The sequence below is a fragment of the Numida meleagris genome, chromosome 19 (genome assembly GCF_002078875.1).
Source record: "Numida meleagris isolate 19003 breed g44 Domestic line chromosome 19, NumMel1.0, whole genome shotgun sequence".
In the NCBI taxonomy this organism is placed as follows: domain Eukaryota; kingdom Metazoa; phylum Chordata; class Aves; order Galliformes; family Numididae; genus Numida; species Numida meleagris.
In genome coordinates this window covers 9,175,281-9,196,228 of record NC_034427.1, presented here as the reverse complement: position 1 = coordinate 9,196,228, position 20,948 = coordinate 9,175,281, and the positions used below count along the sequence as shown (strand labels likewise).

Sequence of the window (20,948 nt, the reverse complement as noted above, 5' to 3'; positions counted from 1 at the left end):
GATTTGTGCAGCACAGCGTGAGCTGCCGTTAAGCAACATCTTCAAGTACCAAAAGTGTCATTGTGGCAGGCAGCTGTCCCCAGAGATTTAGCACCAATCTGTTCCATTCCCCCCACTTTTGTGTGCTGATCTAAACCCTGGCCTCAGTGACTTGCTGTAGGAGAGAGCAGGATTGCAGCTGTGCTCAGGGAGCCCTGTTTCCCAACATGGAATTCTGCAGCCCATGGCCTCGTGTAACAAATCCCTGTGTTCAGCTGACGTGCAGCCTGCCAAGGCGGGATGCAGCAGCTATTTACCAGCATAATCAGGGCCCTACCAGCAGCAAGGAGACAGCATCCAGCACTGGAGCTGCAGCCTGCTCATGTTTCTTCTCCTTTTCCCTCTCTGAACCACTGACACGTTGCGTTCTGACGAAGCGGCTGCGCAGGAGGCATCGCAGCTCTCCTCCTGCCAGGAACCAGAACAGACCGATGCTCCACAGCGAGTCCCAGGAGCGAACTTTGCACAGCACCCCGGGGACGCGCCGGCCCTGCGCAGTGTACGAGTGCCACCTACAGGGTGGCTCCAGGGCCCAGATCCATCCGATGGGCCCACACTTCTCCCTGCACCCCTCCACTCCTTGTTATTCCTTCAGGCTGTGCTGACCAGCCCCACACCTCGGTGTAAGCAAGCAGTAGGTTAGCGTGGTGCTGAGGGCGATGTGCAGCTGTGGGGTTTGATCACTGCTGGAGGAGCTCGTTCGGTTTTGGGCTCCTCGCTACAAGAAACGCTGCCCTGAGGGTGGCAGGGTCACCATGCCCGGAGGTGTGCAGGAACAGCGGAGATGTGGCACTGAGGGACGTGGTCAGTGGGCACGATGGCGTGGGGCTGGACTCAGGGATCCTGGAGCCCTTTCCCAGCCGTAATGCTTCTATGATTCCCCAGCCAGGCGCCCAGAGGACTGCAGCCTCGCAGCCCACCTCACAGCTGCAGCCATCCATCGGGCTCCGCCCACCCGGACAGGCCCTGCGAGGGGCAGAGCGGGCCCACCTGTGGCAGGGGGCGGGGAGGTTATAAAGGGCAGGGCTCCATACTGGGAGACATCAGGGTGCTGCGAGGACTTTGCAGGGCACGGCTTGGGGGTGGGGCCGGGCGGGACTGGGCTTTGGCTGGGGAGTGCCAAGCTTGTAGCGCCCCACGGGCGTATGTGCTTAGCCCCTGAGTTCGGGCAGCCCTAAAATGGCGGTGGGGGAGAGCGGGGCCAGCGGCTCCTCGGAGGGGACGGACTACAAGTCCCAGCGCGCCCCCAGCGCTCGCAAAGCATGCTGGGAGCTGTAGTCCCGCCTCTCGGCCGGGCGCGGGGAGGAGACGGGCGGGAGCCGGGAGGACTACAAATCCCGTCGTGCCCCGCGCGCCTCCCGCTCGGACTGCGGTACCGGGGGTTGAGGTGGGCGCCGGGAACCGCCGCCGGTCCTCCCTCCCCCGTCACACCCCCCGGGCCTCGCCGCTACGGGGAGCGGAGCGATGGGCGGGGAGGAGGAGATCGTGCGCATCGCCAAGCGGCTGGACAAGATGGTGGCCAAAAAGAGCGCGGTGAGTGGCCGACCCCCCCCAGCAGCCCCGCACTGGGGAGGGGGCAGCTTCCCCCTAGAGCCGCGCTTTTTGGGGTGGGGGCTTCAACGCGGCGGGTCCCTGTCGGGAAGGGGCCTCCCCGCGTCCCTCCTTCCATTCTGGGGGCGGGGGCCCTCCCCGCTGCCCATCTCCGGGCCGTGTTTTGAAGGGGGGGGGGCTCCAACGGCCGTGGTCGCTGTGGTGCAGCCCTTCCCCCTCCCCAGGCCTGGCTGTACCAGGGCCCTCCCCCCTCTGTGCCCCCCATCTCCCCTTGTGGTGTGGTTAGGCCCACCCTGTTCCACCAACCGCCCGTTTTGGAGGGGAGGGCTCTGTGTCCTCTTTGTGGAGCTCCTTTACCCCACGCTGTGCTCCAGCCCGGCACCCTGGAGCCCTCTGCTTGCTTCTTGCTGGGCAGCACTTCCCACCCTTCTCCCCCGTCCTCTTCATGGAGGAGGGGGGGGGGACCCTTTTGCATCCTCCCCAGCGCAGCCTTGGGCACATCCATTGGCACATCCTCGGGTGATCCCCAGTGCTTCTGTATCTCCCTCCTGCAGCTCTGTCCCATAGAAGCATAAGCCTTCCAAACACGGAGGGTTTGGCCGTGTTGCTGTCTGCCCATTGCGGGTCTTGCGGGGCGTGTAGTGGCACCCTGGGGAGGGCTATAGCTGCCTGGTGGGATGTGTCAGCTGCTGCTTCTCCCAACAGCTTCAGCAGTGCCATGGAAGCAAACTGGGTGCAAGGAGGGCTTGACACCTGGGTTTGGACCAAAGGGAGCGGGTTTGGAGGGGCGGGAGGTGATGGGAGAGGTGGGAAGTGGATTGGGGAATGAGTTTGGGTTATGGGGTGCTGGGTGTGGCTGTGATCCGTGAGCTTCTGGGTGCTGGGCTGGCTCTGCATGCCAGGCTGAGCGCTGGTACCTGTGTGGCTATTGTACCAACAGGAGCGTGTGCTTGGGCTCAGCGCAGCCTGTGATGTCTGTTCCTGTGGATGGCAGGTTTGCAACACCACTGTTGAAATAGGAAAGAAGTAACTTTGCTGAATTTGCTTCTGAGCTTCACTGAGAAAGAGGCAGCTTCTTAACGGAGTGGTATGCAATCTTTCCTCTTGGTTGGCATTTTATTTGTTTATTGCGTATTGGCTAATTTGCAAACTCTTCCTGCAGGGTGATTGCCTGGAGTACCTGTTTGTTGCTCTAGTTTGTGTGTGGATTCCCATTGGCTGCCATTGCCCCAAGTGTGGCTCCACTTCTGGTAACAGAAGCAAGAATCACCAGGTCTTTTTATATGTTAAGGGCTGGATTTAATGGAGCCTGTTACTGTTGGAGGAACTGAAAGGTCTTAAACCTGCCTGGGTGGGAAGCTGCTTGTTCTGGGTACTGCAGTGCGTGGCTTACTCTGGTTTGAGTTGCTTCTGTGCATGCTGAAAGCTTTCCTTTTGCTTTAATTTGGCTTTCTCAGCCTCTGTTCTCTAGGGTGGCACTGGCAGCTGGATTGCTTTCTGCAGTGGATGGGAAACAGCCCTTTTGCATAGGGAGGAGGGAATGCAGGACAATCTGTCTGTGTCTCTACAATGATGGGCCCTATAGGTCTCGTGCTGCAAATGGGCTTGGAGTTGTTAGTGTTGGAACTGAGGTGTTGGATGTGAACACTGGAAGGCCTTGTTTGGTAGAAAGGGATGAGGAGGAGCCAGATGAATGGAGACAGGCGTGCTCCAGGCTGTGGTCTGTGGAGTGCTGCTGAAAGGAGATGTGGCTTGTGATTCTATCCCTGCCATTTGTCTCAGACTGCCAATTTTAGGTACGTATAAGATTGCTAGGCAGATTTTCTGGATTATGGGATGTGAAGCTGATGCAAGAAAACCTTGTATAATGAGTTTCAAGCAGCCAGCTCTTTAGCTTTGCTACTTCATGCTTTGCTCCTGGTACCAGCTCTTGTCCTGAGCAGAGGGGAATATTGGTGCACCTCCTAGGAGGTGACCACACCGAGTTTCAAGTGGTAGAAAAAGGATGCGGGTAGCTGTGGCTCTGGGCAATGATTTTGAGCTATAAGTAGGTGACTGGAGTTCTTGCAACTCTACTGAACTGCTTTTACAACCTAATGTCAATGATCAAGGCTCACAAAACAGTTGGGTAGAATTACTCATGCCAACCAGGTGTATGCTGAGATGGCAGTTGTGATTCAAAGTGCATTTTTCAGGTGTTAAAGGTAAACTAAACTTGTCAGGTGAAGGTAATGACCAAATGCTCAGCAGTCTTGGTGATGTTTTAGGGAAGGTTTGTTGTTGCCTTTGATTTCAACTTTCTAAATTTATTCCCAAGCTGTTGCATTTCTTTACTAAAAGCTGAGGCACCCATTCTCGGTATCTTTTCTTCTCTAGGATGGTGCAATGGATTTACTGAAGGAACTGAAGAGCATGCCTATGACTTTGGACTTACTGCAGGTGAGTTGCACAGTAAGGGTGCAGAGCTGAAGTCTGTCTCCAGATGAGCACAAAATGTTGTTTAAATGAATGTAACAACTTACTCAATTTGCCTTACTCCAGGCATCACAATAAACATTACTTCTAGAAAATACCTCTGAAGCTGGGTGTTGGGCTGGCAATGAAATAGCTTTAGGCCACAGTGTGCTGCCTGAAGATTGTGCACAGCTGATGAGGCATATGCTCAAATCCCTTCATAGATCCTCAAAATAAAAGGGAAGATATAAAGGGCAGTGTGTGGGGGCTGGGGGAAGGGGTTGTTTGAGTCTTTCTAATGGTGATATTCAGGATGTTAGGGAGATGTTGAACAGAATAACAATTCAGAGATTAAGATACACGTTTTGGATTCTTTCACTCTAAGCTTAAATGACTCAGGTATGTAGAGGAGGTGTTTGTGAGTGATGGGATGCCCAATTTGTGATCAGTCCCAGGAAGCTGGGCCCTATCGTCCCTTACTTGGAGTTGTAAGGAGCAGATCATTCTGGGAACCCTTGGATATTATGTATCTTGATCATTGTTTTGACTTTGCTATGCTTGTTTCTGATTTCAGAATGGTAACAAATAACATATCTGTTCCTGAATGATTCATGTGCATGTTCTCTTACAGTCCACTCGCATTGGTATGTCAGTGAATGCACTGAGGAAGCAGAGCACAGATGAAGAAGTGATAGCGCTTGCCAAATCACTTATCAAGTCTTGGAAAAAACTTCTAGGTAAGAAAATAATCATGTTCCTGTCAGATTTGACTTGTGGAGGCACCAGCTTCAGTGGGAGGTTGGGTTTCTCGGGAGGACTGGTGCATCTACACAGAACATTCTAGAAAAGCAGCCTTTAAAATTGCACTACCTTTGGAATTTCATCTACTACAATGCATTCTGGTTATTTGAGTTCTTGTTGTCAAACCAATGGCTAGTTAGCTGGAAAGAGCAGGGGAAGCTTCAGGACTATTCTAATTATATGATAATTAGCAACATTACAGATATTGTTTCTGTAACTACTCTGAAGGCTCCAACTTGTGTGCTAGGTGGCGTTCATACAGCGTGTGCTGTTAGCCTTGTGCATCAGCTTGGAAAGAGAAATGCTGGAATGCACTCGGGGTGATGACTTGGAGAAGGACCTTGTTTAACAACTTGCAGACAAGTTCACATTGTTTTCTGCAGGAGGGGCTTTCATGGTGGTTGATGCTGGTGAGCAGAAGCTGTGACTGGCCTTCCCACATCAGGGTTGATGTGTATTGGCTTGGCTGAGATGGTTTACCTCTGGATCAAACTGGTTCTACAGTGTAATGAGTGTCATCTTCAGGGTTGTGCTCTTGGCTTTCAGCAGCACTTGAGAAATACAAGAAGTTGTACTCCCGGAATGACCAGCCCTTCCTGGCCCTTCAGATGATGCTGGCTTGAAATACTGTTTAGTGACACTTTAGAATACTTAATCCAATCTGTACTGGGCAGCCAGGGCCTTTGAAAGGAACTTTTGTGATGAGGCAAGTCTTGTGAGGAAGCTTATCTCTTGAGGAGGGAAGATGATTGATCCCAGCTTTCTGGTTTGGTGGGGAAAGCTTTTGTTTAAATTAGCTATTACTTAAAGGCAAGTAGAAGGTCTGCATGCAAGGCCATAAAAGCTTTCTTTGTCTTTTTTTAAAAATTCTGTTTGTAGAATAAAACTTGCCTTAGGCCAACTCTGTGAAGTCTTAGGACGTGGCTTAGTGTATACAGCTTAGTGTATGCATGTAACGAGCAGTTCTGAACACTCGCATCCAAGTTTGCTTTTTCTTTTTGTCCAATTTTAGATGCTTCAGAGGAAAAAAGTGAGGAGAAGAAGAGAAACCTGTCCTTGCCAACATCTTCCTCAAAGGAGACTGGTAACTCAAGAGACCAAAGGTAATGCTTCCCTTTAGCCAGAGATGATACTGTTATCTAATTGGAATATTCTCTTAGAGTCTTACTTGAATTTTTACTTTTAAGTGTCTGAGCTGGGGATTTTGTGTACTCCAATTCCTGGTCAGGGTCACTAGGAGTCTGTAGGCTTCCTCAGTGGTGAGCTGCATGGTGTTTATAACACTGAACTGTTATGCAGAAATAAACATCTACCAAAGATAGTGGCTTTAGTGAGTTTTTTGCTTTTATTCATGACTTTTCATGTTTTTTATTTTTGTTTCTTGTTAATGAAACGCTTCTGGGTTTTGTTGCATTTCTGTATTTTTGCTCATTTCTAACTTTGAACTCTTCAGAACGATTATTTTTGGCCTTTGCAATCTCAAGTTATGGATGGGATTGACTCACACATCACTATGTTAAAACTTCCCTTTCTTTGTGCTCTTCTCAGCAAGTCCCACCAGAAGTCCTCCTTTCACTCTGGACTGGTGTCCACCCCTCTAGCAGGTCTGCTGCATGCTTGCTCCTTACCACGTGTTGAATGTTGCATCCTATTTCCACTGTCCTATACATGCTGAGATGCTGAGTGGAGGCAGTGTGATCAAAGGGGAGAGGGGAAATGTAGGACAAAGCTTTACATCACACCTTTCAAGAGGCTTGTTTCACATCTCAGGAGGATGGGTTCCTAGGTTTGACACTGAGGTGATTTAGCCAGTTTCCTAGGTTTGCCAGAAGATTCAGAGTACTAAGGCTGTAGTCCCTCTGTACAGAATTTTGCATGTCTGTGGCCTGTTCCCTGCTGGTCACTTTCCTGTCACTCTATCCTTTGCTCCTCCTTTGTTTTTTTCCTCAGATCTCTCAGGATTGGTGTGTTGGTGTGAGCTTTCTCACTCTTCAGAGCTCACTGCACTGGACAGTTAACTTACATGCATCTTTGGTTACCTCGCTTCCATAGAATGTGAAAATGGATTTGATGTTGCAATGAAAGTTTTAATAGAGGGAAGTTCACAGTTGGAGAACTGAGCCTTGTAGTGATGTAGTGCAGACCTGGATCTGTGTACATGATGCATCTAGTGGCAGTCTGGTGTGTGACAGTGGTACTGGGGTGAGACCAGTAGGCTGGGATCTTCCAGGTGCTGTTTCTCTCTCCTCCTGTTGAGAGACAAGGCTTAAAGGCCACAAAACAGTCAGTGATAGATGAGAAGGGCTTGCTTTGTAATTATTCAGAGCAACATCACCAGCTTTGTGATGCTAATACCTTGTCTTTGCGATCTTCATCCTCTGTAAAAATGCAGATTAGTACTCCCTTCCCCAGGATGTGGACAGGGGAGAGATCTGTTGTAGGTTTAATGGGGGATAGGAACTGAGTCAGTGGTTGAGGTAAGAACCTTTGAGCATCCCCTTACTGGTAAAGGCAGGCAGCTGGCTCTCCAGTGTAAGGCCAGGAGCTCGGTGGAACCACTTGTCAGCCTGTTGGGGAAAGGGAAAGGCAAGTTTATAGAGTTGTCTGATAGCGTTCAAGCCAGGAAGCAGCACTGCAGTACAAAGAAAAAGGGAAACTTCTGACTGAGCCTCTGGAAGACTAACCCTGGGGAGTGCAGAGCTTGAAGGGAGAGTGCATTCCCTGGATGGCATGGCAGCAGACACTTCGTGAGCAAATCTAGGGTCTGCAAGGATGCCTGGCCTGAATCCTGAGGCCTGTTATAATTCCACTTAACAGGATCCTGGCTATAGGTTATGAGACAACCCACCCCCCCCATTCTTTCTTGGGCAGATGGTTGCCATAGGATGGAGCTTTCTGGTTTGTGCTGCTACCCTTTCACTGTGCCTTGAGGGTATGCTGCAGCCACTGCTGCTTTTTCCCTTGATCCTTGATGTATGTTCATCCGCCGATCTTTTGAATGGCAAAGCTTCCCCGTGGTTGTGAAGGATAAACAGAAGCAAAGGGAGGAGCTTAGCACGGATCCAGCAGAAGTGGAGGGAGCTCCTGGTGTCAGGCTGAGCCAGACTCTTTGCAGACTGCAGTGCTTATTCTCTAGTGCTGCAAAATGAACTGCTAATCTGTCTTGGAAAAAAATATATTAGCAGCAAGGAGTTCTTGGCTTTGCTCTCTGAAGTGCAGGCTGTGATGAAAGGAGCCCGACTCACTGGCTAGTGTGTGCTTGCAGGTTCAGATGAGGCTGCTATCGAGGCACCAAAGAGCTCAGCTTGCATTCGGATACTTCAGCCACTTATTTTGATAGATTTTGGCTACGCCTTCCTCTTCTGTCAGGGAGAAAAACTCGAATAGCTCTTGGCTTGCAATTTGTCTTACTTTCTGGAGCACAGATGTAGAAATCCCTCTGTAGTGACTGGAGAGCTAATGCTGCTAGACCTGCAGGCTCCGAGCCAGCCAGCGTGGGGCTGGCACCTGTGAGATTGCTGTGTTACTGTAATCCTCTGTGCTGTAGTACTTTTCAGCCATTACAGTAGTACATCTTAATGGATGATGTCTAATGTTTCTCTGTCTCTGGCTGCTTTTTCTTTTCTGGGGTTCTTTGAAGCTTTTATTGGGAAGTTTTGGATCTGTGGTCTTAATTCAGCTCTTCCGTGAGATTTTTCTTCCAGTGCAGCCCTGAGTTCTGTTTGTAGTCCCTGGCTGTTGCTTTGCACCATTTGGTTCTAGCATACACAGGTTTTTTTCTTTGTGCATGAGCTTTTGTTGTCTGGACAGATTTACAAGCTCCTTCTCCTGTTTAACAGGAACAGTGTGAACCACAAGGATTTCCTGAAATAAGTCTTCTAGGTGTGTTTGAGGTCTATTTCCCACTATTCTAATTATAAACTGACTTCTGAAGCTTAATATATAGCTCTCTGTGCAGCCTTTGGAATAGCTCAGGAGCCTGTTTGATCTGACTCTGGAGTGATCAGTTGTCATCTCAGGGCACGTGTGTGTATGCAGGCAAAGACTGCTCATCAGCTGACAGAAATGGGATAACCATGCAGCTTGTCTAGCTTTTTCCACCTCCAGGGAATAAACATTTATTGTTTAAATTAATGTGAAGTATTTAATAGCGTTTGGAGATGGAAACTTCTTGAAAAAAATCAGGTATTTCCTGTGTACATAGTAGTTTGAAGCCTGACTTGAAGTTGGGCCTTTCTCGAAGCTGCTTTTTGACAGCGGTGGAAAAACCTCAGGGTGTGAGGTATTTTCAGAGCTGCCATTGGTCTCTTCTGATTCATAACTCATCTTTACAGTTTGAAACTTAGTAAGCCAGGTTTTGATCAGCACTAAGATCGTTGTTTTGTGTTCCATTATTTTTTCTTGCAAATACAGAGGATTTTTCCTGCCATCCACATCTGTAACAAGTTTTCAGGTACTTCCCCATTCCTCCCAGTGGTCCGTGTTGTGAGCCACTCTGATCCTGTCAGTGTTTCCTTTTGTTGTAGGTATGCTTTGCAGGCTTCTTGCCTTCATTCTTTGAGAAGTCTCGTTTTTCCAAAGCGTTTTCTACAAGATCAGCTGCAGTTTCCAGATGAGCTTTCCAGAGTTGTGTGTCATTTGCTGTATTCACTCCCATGTGCACCATCTGTGATCTGTATGTAGTTCCTTAGGTACAAAAGTAGCTGGCAGCAATTTGTACCCTCCAGGGAAGAGATCATCATCGTAAGTGATCATTTGCAAGCTAAGTTTTCTTCTCTTTTGTCATATATGCAATATAAATCCTGTTGAGTGTTTTTACCTGTTTGGACACCTAGTAAATCTGTTTCTTAGTAGCTTTGTGCAGTGCTGACCAGTAAAACCAGCTAGCAACAAGTCTTTATTCAGCTACTTGTCAGAGCGTAACAGTGAGCTTGACAGTAGAATCTTCAGAGTGCTTCATTTCTCTCTCAGATGAAGTAGAATCTTCCAGCACTGCTTTGACCTCAGCAGTGTGTGTGCTGGTAGGGCACTGGTGGGCCCTTCTGAATAGGGCCCAGTGAGGTTCTGAGCTGTGAAAATCCAGCAGCCCCGATGATGATCTGAGGGCTTTGAGGCATTGCAGAGCCAGACAGGATTTGGACTTGGCAGCAGCGGGGTCCCTGTGCTGAGTCCCTGAGGCTGTCTGGCTCAGTGTATACAGCCGTGGATTCAGAATGCTTCCAGCTCAGCTCTGCCCTGCTGTGGGCTAACTAATCCCTTCCCGGGCAGTGCGGTGGAAGTGCCTGTTGATGAGAGATTTATTTCTCATGGCAGAAAGCTGGCAGTAGTGTCGCAGCCTCACAGCAATGTCGAGCCACTTGTATCTCAAGGAAACATCACCAGCGTGGTGTGGATGAAATTTTCAGGGTTTCTTATTTTTTTTTTCTGTTTTTCTCTTGCTGCATTGATGTTACCCAGACACTGGCAATAAATACTGTGTGTTTTATGGCTCAAACTCCAAAGCCAGAGCGATCTCTGCTGAAAAACTGGCTGTTCTACTGCCTAGATATCAGGAGGGCAGGATGGGGGGGGGAAAATCTATCAGCTCATCTGAGAGTCAGCCCCAGTTTTTTTTATCTGCAGTAACTGCAGGGCTAGCTCTATGTGCAGATGTTAGGCTTTATGGGTAAGATGCTTCAGCACTGTGGGTGTACACCAAGCTGAACTGCTCCGTGGAGTTGCTCCTCTGGAAAACAAATCTGAGCCTGTGCAGGGTGGGGTGGTGGCTGTGTGCCCTCTGACTCTCCTAGCAGATGAGCTGGCTGATGCAGTCACAGCAGGCAGATGTTTGCATTTCCCTGACGGTGCCTACAAGTGCTTGCAGGTGGAAAATGAAGGGTTTTTTTCTTGCAGGGGAAGTGGTATTCATTAGTCCTGTGTCCACCTGGCACCTGCGTGAGCTGCGTGATGTGTAGGGGTGTACAGTGAGATGAGTAATCAGAGGAAAAAGGAAGATCCTCTTACATGTTTTGCTGTTTCTTTTTATATATCAGAGCTGAAGGAGCCATTTTTTCTTTCTCTGAGCACAGAAAGCCCTTGCTCTGCAGAGCCTCATGTAGGCTTCTCTGATTTCTGCTGCAGAAGGCAGCGTGCTGCATTTCTTGTTGGTTACAGAGAGCCAGTGTTCTCTTTGCACTGCTGGCATCTCAGGTGTGAATGATGTCTCAGGAAGCTCTGAGCACCTTTGAGTTACTGATGGTGTCCTATGGCTTTGTAATACTTTCACTTGATGCCTGGTGGTCCAGCAGTTTGGGCTTGTGTTCAATAACTAATTGCTTGGCAGGCCTGCTTCATGGATTAAACCTCGACTTACAGCCAGCAGATTCCACAGGAGAGCTCATATCTGGGTTGGTGGTGTTGGTTGCTGTATTGCACTGTGTGCTGGTTTGGAGCATGTCTTTGCACTGGTTTCCTCTGACTGTTTTGTATTATAATTAACAGGATGCTTGGCCACATGCCTGCTGATCCCTTCTCTGCTCTCAGTGACCCGAACTGAGACATTCTGACAGGTGAAGTTTCTCTTTTAGCTCCAACAAAAGGCAGGATCCTCCGAAGACCCCGACCACCCCCAAAATCACCACCTTCCCTCCAGCACCTGTCACCTGTGATGCTGTCCGGAACAAATGCAGAGAGATGCTGACAACAGCTCTACAGGCTGATGGTAAGTGCTGGGCAAAACCTTGTGTTGCCTGAAATACTTCTCAGCTCCTGGTGAGTTCTGATAGGTCTTTGCATGTGGGTCAGTACCAAAATTGGATCCTCTTAGATATGCTTTTCTGGAGCAGCCTCGTCAAAAGACTTATTACAGTCAGTTTGGTTTGCCATCACCCTTTTTGTCAGACTGATTGGCATTGCAGCAGCTATTGATGCTTGCCTAGGGATCTGATATGTGTCAGGCAATGGCAGTTAGAACTTGGGGTTTTGTGGTCTTCTGTTCTGCTAGCCTGCGTGGGTGGGTCTGGCCAGAAGTTTGATCTTCAGGTGTGCAGGTATTTGCTTCCCTTTCTAGGTCTCAGTCTTACCTGATTGCTGTAGAGTGAAGCTGTCATCTCTGCCTATCCTTGGGATGCAAAGTGAAGCTGTAACTCAATATACGGAATGTGTCGGTAATGGTGCTTGTGCCAGCTGCCTCCTGCACTTAGACTCTCCTGTGTAGACAGGCTGGAGCTGCTTAAACTCGGTGATCCTCTGCAGATCTGGAATGGAATAAGTTTCTCTTCCACTCAGTCTGTGCTTTCTGAAGGCAGAGGCAGCTGCAGGTGCTCAGCATCTCTAAAAGTCAGATTTTAAACACCTCATGCTGAGTGTAAGCTTGAGACCAAGTTGCAGATGCTTTTGGAAAACTGGGGTCTGTCTAAGCACTGCAGTTTTATTAATTTGAAGCCAGGGAATGTAGACAGCAGATGGAGAGGTTCATACAGTCATTATTTCTAGCCTTCCTCTGTGTGTGTGTGTATATGCTGCATTAAATACCCTGTATAACTTAGAAAAAACTCTTTCCATATGAAGCCTGGGAAGCAGTCCCCTCAAGTCTGCTGCTAAGCTCAGCCCTGCTCTGCACCGCTTTCCCCTGCTTTGTGGTGTTGGTTAACATACCCAGTGTATAAGCTGATAAGTTTTTGCTCTCTGTGATGCTCTTTAATTAGCAGGAAGTAGCATGTGAAAGAAAAGAGGAGGGCAGATGGAGCCTGAGCTGGGAAAAGAAACGAAGACTTGGCTCCAGTACTGCGTGGTTCAGGCTCAGTCAGATTTGGTCTGAGTGGAGCTACTTCTCATTGACAGCAATTTCTGCTGAGAATCAATTCCTTCCTGTTTGACCTCAACTGTGGCAAAAATACATTGGATATGGGGAAAATTATTTCTGGAGGACCAGGTTCTTGTTAGCTTTGTGTAGTGCAGTCCATCCAGTAGAGAGATGGAGGGCATAACTGGCTGGATTTGTCTGCTGTCATCACTGCTCTTCTTGAAAGGGTCAGAGGGTACCTAGAGCAAAGGCCAAAATGCCATTTGATGGAAGGAACATGTAAACCAAAATAGCAATCTAGATTTGTGCCTCCAATACTGAGCCCAGGGACCCCTTGCCTGGTTGGAAATCATTTGACCTCCTGTTTCCCTTTGTCTTTCAGATGACTATATTGCCATTGGTGCTGACTGTGAGCACATAGCAGCTCAGATTGAAGAATATATCCTTGCTGTACTGCCCTTTCTTAAGGGCCTGCGTGTCTCCAGGCCATGAAATTAATGAGCACAGAGGAAAAAGGGAGCACTTTGGCTTTGTGTAAATGCTCTGATTGACACAGATGGTATGATTGACACAGATATTTCCTTCCTGTTCACACCATAATGGGCTTGTAAGGTACCAGTTTCTCCTTCCTATCAAAATAGTATTTCCTGCTTCTGAAGACATACAGCAGCCCTGTGCCTCCCTCTTGAGAGCATTGTGCTGATATGAGGCAGAAGCAGTGAGGAAGACAGCAGTGAGTATGAAGTTGCATGTAGATTTGAAATAAGCCAAGAGCTTGCTTGGTTTGGGGGCTGTGGGGCAGGAGGTGCAGCTGCACCCTGAGTGCAGGGTGTTGTGTCTGCTGTGCTGAGAGAGCAGGCTGAAGAACCAAGCATAACTGAAAATTAAGATTATTTCTCTGTGGGGAAAAGTCAGCATTGGAAGTCCCTGGAGTCTGGGATCTTGAAGGCCTGATCATAAATACAGTGTTAGCTTTCCAGAGCAGAAACTCTCTTTTGATCACAGCAATGGCAACACTCCCTGCTGTTTATGAATGGGTGTAGATGGTGGTTGGAAGCCTTTGGGTTGACTGGGAAGTCCTTGACTGCCATGTACGCATATACCAGGATATCAAGAACACCGACATGAAGTACAAAAACCGAGTGAGGAGCCGCATCTCCAATCTGAAGGACTCCAAAAATCCTGAGCTGAAAAAGAATGTGCTGTGTGGGGCCATTACCCCTGAGCAGATTGCAGTGATGACCTCGGAGGTGAGGAAGCCCGAGCAGGGTTTGTTTCTTACAGGGAAAGTGTCATACGGATTAGCTCGAAGCAAGTGGCTGGTCTGCTTGCCAGGGTTGCAGATTTCTCAGCAGCTGCTACCAGAATGCATGAGGAGGAGGCTAGCAGTGGCAGCTGCTGAGTGGAGAGTACTGTGTTGGAACTCCAGAGCATCACAGGGGCCTAGACACGAGCAAGTAACCAAAACTGAAAGGCTTTCTGTCTTAATGCCCGTCTGCTAGGCTGTTCTCTCCTGTTAACTCTTTTGACTGCGGTGGGTGTGGTGGTAAAACTGGACAGATGTGACTTTATTGCTTTTTTTGAAAGGAAATGGCCAGTAACGAGCTGAAAGAGATCAGGAAAGCCATGACAAAAGAAGCGATCCGGGAGCATCAGATGGCCAAGACAGGAGGGACGCAGACCGACCTCTTCACCTGTGGGAAGTGCAAGAAGAAGAACTGCACCTACACCCAGGTTAGTCTTCCTGCTCCTGTAGCCTCCATGGCATTGACCTCTGCACAGGGAATGATCCGTCGTGGTCCAGAGCTCTTACTGCTCCTCAGCACACCGTGCAGCATGGCAGAAACTTTGCTGCCAGTGGGGAGAAGCTTTTGGCGTGCTCAGGGCTCTCTGTAATGCAGCACTGATGCTTTTGTGGTCATCTTTCATTGGAGCTTGTGTAACTTCGTGCAAATGCTGCTTTCTTTCTGGAAGAGCTGGGGTTGAGCAGTACCAAGAAATGTCATAGCAAGAGTGTGTCAGTGCTGCTTGCTGAGCAGCTTGGGAAAGCTGCACGTTGAAAGCAGGAATGTGGAGGTTCAAAGAAAGGAGTGGGTTGCGTAGAGGAGAGACTGCAGGAACTGAAGTAGGCACGCTGATGGTATTAGAAATGCAAATGAAGCATGTAGATAAGCTGTGGTTGAACAAATCCCAGCTTGTTTGAAATAAAAACATTAAACAGGTGAAATTCTAATAAGGAATAAGTGAAACGGTGGTATGAGCAAGCAGGGGTGATCTGTTCCCTTTGGACAGCTGCTGGAAGCCTTATGCATTGCCAGTATGTCTTGGTTCCCATGCTTGTTGTGCCAGGCATCTGGAGATAAAACATGCCTTTGCTGCAAGTCAGTGGTTTAGAATGTGCAGTTACCCAAAAATGCACCAGCAACCACGCGATTGCTACTGCATGTGCTGCAGAGGTGTGCCCACACTGCGTGTGCAAGTGCCAAGTGAAACCCCTTAATATGCTTGGATGTGATGTGCAGACACAGATGAGAGCCAGGCAGCTGGGCCAGGGTTTTTCTCCGGCTGTCCAGCAGTCCTGCATCCCACTGATTGGCTTGGGTGAGAGGCCTTGCTCTGAGCATGTCCCAGTAAGTCAGCTTGCAGAGCTGCCTCGCTTGTCTTGGCAGCATGTGGGACTCAAGCTTCTCTTGTAAGCTGGAGTCTGACTGCTTGGAATTGGGGCAGGTCACAGCAGTGTCTTCGAAGTGGAAATAACCAGAAAGTTTTGCAGAGAAGAGGCAGTCACTGGTATTGATGTGTTCTATGTTTTAGGTAGGTGAGCTGGCATTTCTGAGAGCATTCAGAGCCAGGCAGTAACATTGGGTGAGAGTTCCAGAATTCAGCTCTCTGACATTCTTGAGAAACATGTTTAGTTTGCATAATGCAAGTGCTGTGGCTCTTGCACATTAGGTAATTACACGTGTAGATCACCATAATTACCCCTCGGCATAGTTCTGCTGTCTGATTTGCTCAGGGAGTGCCAGTATTTTGGGTAGATCTGGTGCCTTGTGGAACTCAAATGCCATGAAAATCCGATTATTTTTTTTTTCTTAGCAAACTATGTGTTTCTGGCAAGAGCTGGCCACATCTGGGTTAAATATCAGTTCTTTAATGACTCAAATAGAAAGCAGACTGGAAATGTGCAGAACCTGGTAACCCAGAGTATATTTCTGTGAGGCCAGGACGCGGGACTGGTCTGTAAAAGGGAATGGCTTGAGTGCTTTTTTATGTGTTCCTGTGGAGCATGTGCTTGATGGGCTGAGGGTTTTGTAGTCTCCCAGCCAGCTGCATCCCTTCCCGGGGCGCAGCACGGCTGGGACTGCGTGTGCTGCCAAAGCCACCCACAAAGAATGAGGGGTGAGAAGGGAAGGCTGCTGCCCCAAAATGAGTCGCTCAGGTGGTGTCAGGCCTGCGTGGGACCGTTAGGCAGAGTCTCCTCGAGCAGCTGCTGCTGAACACTGGTGGGGTCCTTCTCTTGCTGTTGCCTTTGTCACAATCGTAAAGAAAAGGTGGCTGTAACGGGGGGATCAGAGCCACTCAGGTGCTTGGGCAGGAGATGTGGGGCTCTCTTGCAACAGTGCCTGTGGCACGGGGAGAAGTGTCCCAGGTGTGGGTGGCTGTGGGGGTATCTGTTGTGTGTGTGTTTTTGTGCCTGGCAGGGCGGCCCTCCAGTTCCTATCGGTGGCCTTTCAGTGCCAGAGCTTTCAGCTGCTCTGGTGTTACCCCACTGTACCCTGGGCATGCTGGCAGGCGGCTGTTGATGATGCTTGTCTAATTTGTTGTAACCTAAACAGACACTGCGAAGCTCGGTTTAGCTGCAGGATCTGGAAGTCTCCTAAGAGCCTCAGGCCACGTGTGTGGATGTGTAAATTTGTGTGTAAAAACAATAACCAGACTCCTTTTACCGGGAGGCTCCTTCTGCTCTCCTAAGCCCCGATGTCTTGATTTCTGACAGCGTGACCACGTGGCCGCCACAAATCTCTGGTTGCTGGGGGGGCAAGGAGCTGCTTTGTGACCCCGCCACGAGGCCGCGTGCGATGCTCAGCTCTCCTTTCCTTTGTATCCTTCTCCAGGTGCAGACCCGCAGCTCCGATGAGCCCATGACCACCTTCGTCGTGTGCAACGAGTGTGGGAACCGCTGGAAGGTAGCGCACCAAGGATATTACTGGCACTGAGGGGTGTTAGGGTAGCTCTACCCGCGGTGCTGCAGGTGCTTAGCTGCTCTCCTCAGATGTGCTTGCCAAACGCTGACTGGCTCTAGCGAGTGATCTTTCCTCCCAGCACAGAGGCAAGAGCTCCCGGGTTCATCCCATCTCTGCAGACCGGCTGCGGCTGTGTCTCACTTTTGCATTCCCCCCCTCTCCTTCCTCACGTTCTCTCTTCTGCCGTGACCAACTTCGCAGTGCTTTTCACGCTCCCTCTGCCACCCAAGAGATGGTGGTGATGACGTTGTGCAGGGTTTTAAGACTGCTTTTATACTGTGTGCAGAGCTCGGATGCGAGCAGAAATGGCACCAGTGCAGAGTGCCAGAGCCACGGCTGAGAGAGATTCAAATAGGAGCTCTCCTTAGCCCTTACAGTAAGGGCTAGCCCTGCCTCCAAAGAATCCCCAAGCCCTTGCCAGCTTCAGAAACAAGACGGTCACCTGGATCCCTATCTTCTAGGCAGCAAGCGCATGACCTGCAACTCCCTTAGTGAGGTTTTCTAGTGAGGTTTTTCTAATCGGGGTTTAAACTCCCTTCTCTTGCAGTTCTGCTGATATGTGCCATGGCCAAAGAGCGGCAGCCAAACGCAGATCTGAGTGCAACCTCCATACGCCAGCTCCCACGGCAATTGTGTATTGTGTCCCAAGTGAGTTTGCAATGTCACGTACTGAGAGAGCAGCTGCAGGGAGGCCTGCCTCTCTGTTTGGGCCTCGGTGGAGAGCCACAGTTGTGGGCTGACAGTGGCAGGAGAGCTCACTAAACACACTTAGTCATTATTTTCTCATCTAAGCAAGTATGGTCACTTTTTCTTCAAAACTAATATTAAACATTTTTGTCAGTTTCTGACTTTTATTTGAACCGTGTGCATACAGCACTTTGTGTTTGTATTGTAGAGCTGCATAGAGGCTTTGCAAACGGTATCTGGATGGGTGAGGGCTGATCCATGCCTGGACCACAAGACAGCAGAAAGCTGCTTGCAGGCAGACCCTCAGTGTGTGAAAGCTTGCTTCTAGCCAGCTCTTAAAAGCTGAAACATTGGGCCAAATCCTGGAGTGGCTGGGTGGCAGTCCTGGCTCTCCTTGCCTGGCTGAGGAGACCTGTTGATAGGACAGAACTTCTTGGGCAGCGATGAGATGCAGCTCTCCAGATCACTTGGATGTTAGTAGCATTCTTGTGATTTTTGCATAGTGTTAGATAGTTTGTGATATCATGCCTTTAAATGCCAGCAGCACAGGCTGCTGCAAAGATGATATCGAGAACATTGCTCTCCACACTGTAACAGACCACAAACAAGGTGACCTCAACCAACCACTTGGTTTTTCTGGTGGTTTGGAGGATCAGGGCAGGGAGACCCTTGCAGCCAAGAGTTCCCTTAGCACCTGGCTGAGCAGGAGGAGCCCGGTAGATTGTTGCTGTTCCTGCTGGCTGAGCTGCTCCCCCTGGCTGCCTGCTCCTGATTGCCATCATGCAGGGGATGTTTGAGGTGAGCTTGTAGCTGGTGCTTGCAAGGGGGGGGAGATGAAGAAAGCTGGTAACAAAAGCAAGCTTCAGGTGCCAGCTCTGGAGATGTGGCCTTGTTGTTGTGGACCTGCAGGGATCAGACTGTTGGTGGGAGAATAACTGCAACCTGGTGGGGAAAGCTCTGCCTTTCCTTTCAGTAGCGTTTGATCGTGGTCTAAGCCTTAAAATCCCTCTTCTCTCCTGGGTTTCCTAGCCTTTAACTGAGGTGATGCAGCATTCCAGGGTCCCCTGTATGGTCACTTCTGTACTGCTCGTGAGCACAAGAGTAGGAGCATTTGCAGTCACATCGATAGCATTGCTCCCCTGTTCCAGAGTGAAAAAGCAAGTATTTCCATTGGCTTTTCAGCGTGCCAGACAGCAGACATTCAGCAGAGACCTTGGAGATGTTGAGAGGGGAGTAAGCAGCCACATGAAAGCGCTGGAAAACGTGCTCGCAGCCCCTTTGAGGGCTGTGTTCCTCTCGAGGCAGTGATCCCAACAGGATCCTTTGCTCAAGGCTTTCACTTCATGGGGTGCAGCCAAGTCTCCCAAGAAGGAAAAGATTCAAAGATGCTGACAACTTGTTAAGCCTCACGAGTCTTGCAGCGGATGGGATTATTCAAGCCAGGCTTGTGAGGGAACAGTGTCCTCACAGTAATGCTTAAAAAACCCTTCAGGATATAAAACCAAAGCTGGCCAAGGCACTCTGGCTCGTGCACTGTGAACAGGAGCCAGCTAATTACCAGTTGCTGTTGCTTTTCTTCTTTGTATTAATGTAAGGAGAGGAGTGGAGCCTGAGTGCAATCCTAAATTTACATAGGGAGATTGAGAAACAGAAGGAGCTCCTCAAAAACTAGAGGGTAGCACCTTGTCTCATGGCATTCTGCTGTGCTTCTGGGGCAGACAGTGAGTGGAAAGCCGTGGGATAACGAGGGGTGAAGGTTCACTAACAGGATACTTGGGAGTGCTAGGATGGTGAGCAAGAGATGACGTCGCTTACCTGGTGGTAGCAGGTCTGTGCAGGGCTGGCACCTTGGAGGAGGGGTCCAACCTCCCTGCTGCGCTCCTGGGCACAGCTTTGGGGATGCTCTGCAAACCCAGACATGGAGGTAAGATCTCTGTAATGCAGGGTGTGGTGCTGGGGGCCTGTCACAGTGCTGGCTCTGCTCAGTGCCTGCAGGGAAACCTGCTGGGCCAGCGTGCTGCACCGCTGTGCCAGGGCTCCTGCTGCCGAGCCGCTGCTTAGCATCACTCATGAGCACTGTCACGCTTCCATCACTCGAGGTACAAGCAGGGGAGTGCCCTGGGCAGTGGAGCTGTTGCTTTGCTGCTTTTGTATCCGCTAGAAGTGCTCTCTTGGTTCTTAATGGCTTCTTGGAGCGGGACGGGAGCCCCTGCTGCGAGAGCTTGTCTGCCCCACGGGGTCTGCAAGGGGCTCTCAGAGCGCTAAGAACCGAATAATAAAAATACCGACATTCCTGAGCGAACGAAGCAGCTCTGCTCTCTCTCAAAAATACATTTTCTTGAGTTGTATTTCCAGCTTGGCAAACAAGAAACTGAATTTACTGACACGAATTTCCACTCAATCACGCCATGAGGAAGGAAGGAAACAAACAAGGGGGGGGGGGGGGAATAAAGAGCTGAGAGTTTGTTTGCTTAAAAAATATCTTCGATAAAAAGAACGGGCGTTCTTTTTCTGAAAGGGATGGAGAGAAGGGGGTGGGTGTGAAGCCAGGGGCTGTTGTCCTGCACCGGAGCCTTCCCAGGGCTGTGTGGCTGCTGAGGCTGCGGCGTTGGCTCTGTGTCAGCACAAGGGCAGGGGCTGCTGGCAGAGATGTTGCAATGCTGGGAGCTGGGCCTTGGGTAAACAACTCCTCACGCTGTACAAAAATACGCAGATACGCTCTATCTTTTCCCTGTGACGTTTCCCATTGCACGTGGAGCCCTGCCTGGGTTCTCGGTGCCAAGCTCCTACTGCAGGACGAGGGCAGAGCCCAGTGCCTGTGCTGGGGAAGGTAGAGGCCAGCTGGAAGCCTGTGCCTTTGGGTGTCCTGGTGCCTGCAGGAGGGTGAGAAATGCCTGCACCACACACACTGATGTTGTCCCAGGGCTCAGTGCACCAAGGATGCAGGATGCTCTTGTGCTTGGGGTGATGGGTGCATGGACCACTCCTGCTGCTGCTGTCCTGTTGGGACTGGGGCACCCGCTCTCTGAGTTGGGCTTTTGGGGTCCCCAGCACTGGGCTGTGCTGGGGGGCTGCTTCCCTCTGCTCCCCAGCGGGATGCGGGCCATCATCCCCTCCTGTCCCCACGCTGCAGCAGTGGGGGCTGGCTGGAGTGTGGGGGTGTCCCTGGATGTGTTGGGGGTGCACCCAGGCTGCTCCCCTCCCCGTGCTGCTTCAACCAGACGGAGCGATGTAAACCCGACACGTTTTTATATGTACAACAGAGGTTTGTCAAACCCGCCCCCCTTCCTCCGCCACTTCCAGTCCCCCAAGAAAAGCCAACCGAAAAAAAAAAAAAACCAAAACCAAAAACCACCTTTTAAAATAAAAAAGTTAAAAAACCGAACAAA

The 20,948-nt window shown here is 49.9% G+C and overlaps 1 protein-coding gene across 6 annotated transcripts; it reads left to right on the top strand.

Moving 5' to 3' along the window:
- Positions 1,114-17,732, top strand: TCEA2 (transcription elongation factor A2). Of its 6 annotated transcripts, none has more exons than XM_021416645.1 (12): positions 1,114-1,572; positions 2,585-2,677; positions 2,753-2,840; positions 3,967-4,029; positions 4,676-4,781; positions 5,858-5,948; positions 11,412-11,545; positions 13,011-13,067; positions 13,724-13,878; positions 14,216-14,362; positions 16,744-16,815; positions 17,420-17,732. In XM_021416645.1, the coding sequence occupies exons 4-12, from the start codon at positions 3,976-3,978 to the stop codon at positions 17,426-17,428; spliced, it is 825 nt and encodes a 274-aa protein (XP_021272320.1). In that variant the 5' UTR covers positions 1,114-1,572; positions 2,585-2,677; positions 2,753-2,840; positions 3,967-3,975; the 3' UTR covers positions 17,429-17,732. The 6 variants fall into 6 exon arrangements, with proteins under 6 accessions (XP_021272320.1, XP_021272317.1, XP_021272319.1 ...); XM_021416642.1 differs by having other exon boundaries at positions 2,531-2,677; XM_021416644.1 differs by having other exon boundaries at positions 2,531-2,677; positions 2,753-2,863.

Excerpts from the sequence above, each read along its gene's own strand:
- TCEA2 (XM_021416641.1), top strand. The coding sequence starts at position 1,504 with ATGGGCGGGGAGGAGGAGATCGTGCGCATCGCCAAGCGGCTGGACAAG. Across the intron at positions 1,573-3,966 it reads TGGTGGCCAAAAAGAGCGCG|GATGGTGCAATGGATTTACT; the intron begins GTGAGTGGCCGA and ends TTTCTTCTCTAG. Across the intron at positions 14,363-16,743 it reads AGAACTGCACCTACACCCAG|GTGCAGACCCGCAGCTCCGA; the intron begins GTTAGTCTTCCT and ends ATCCTTCTCCAG.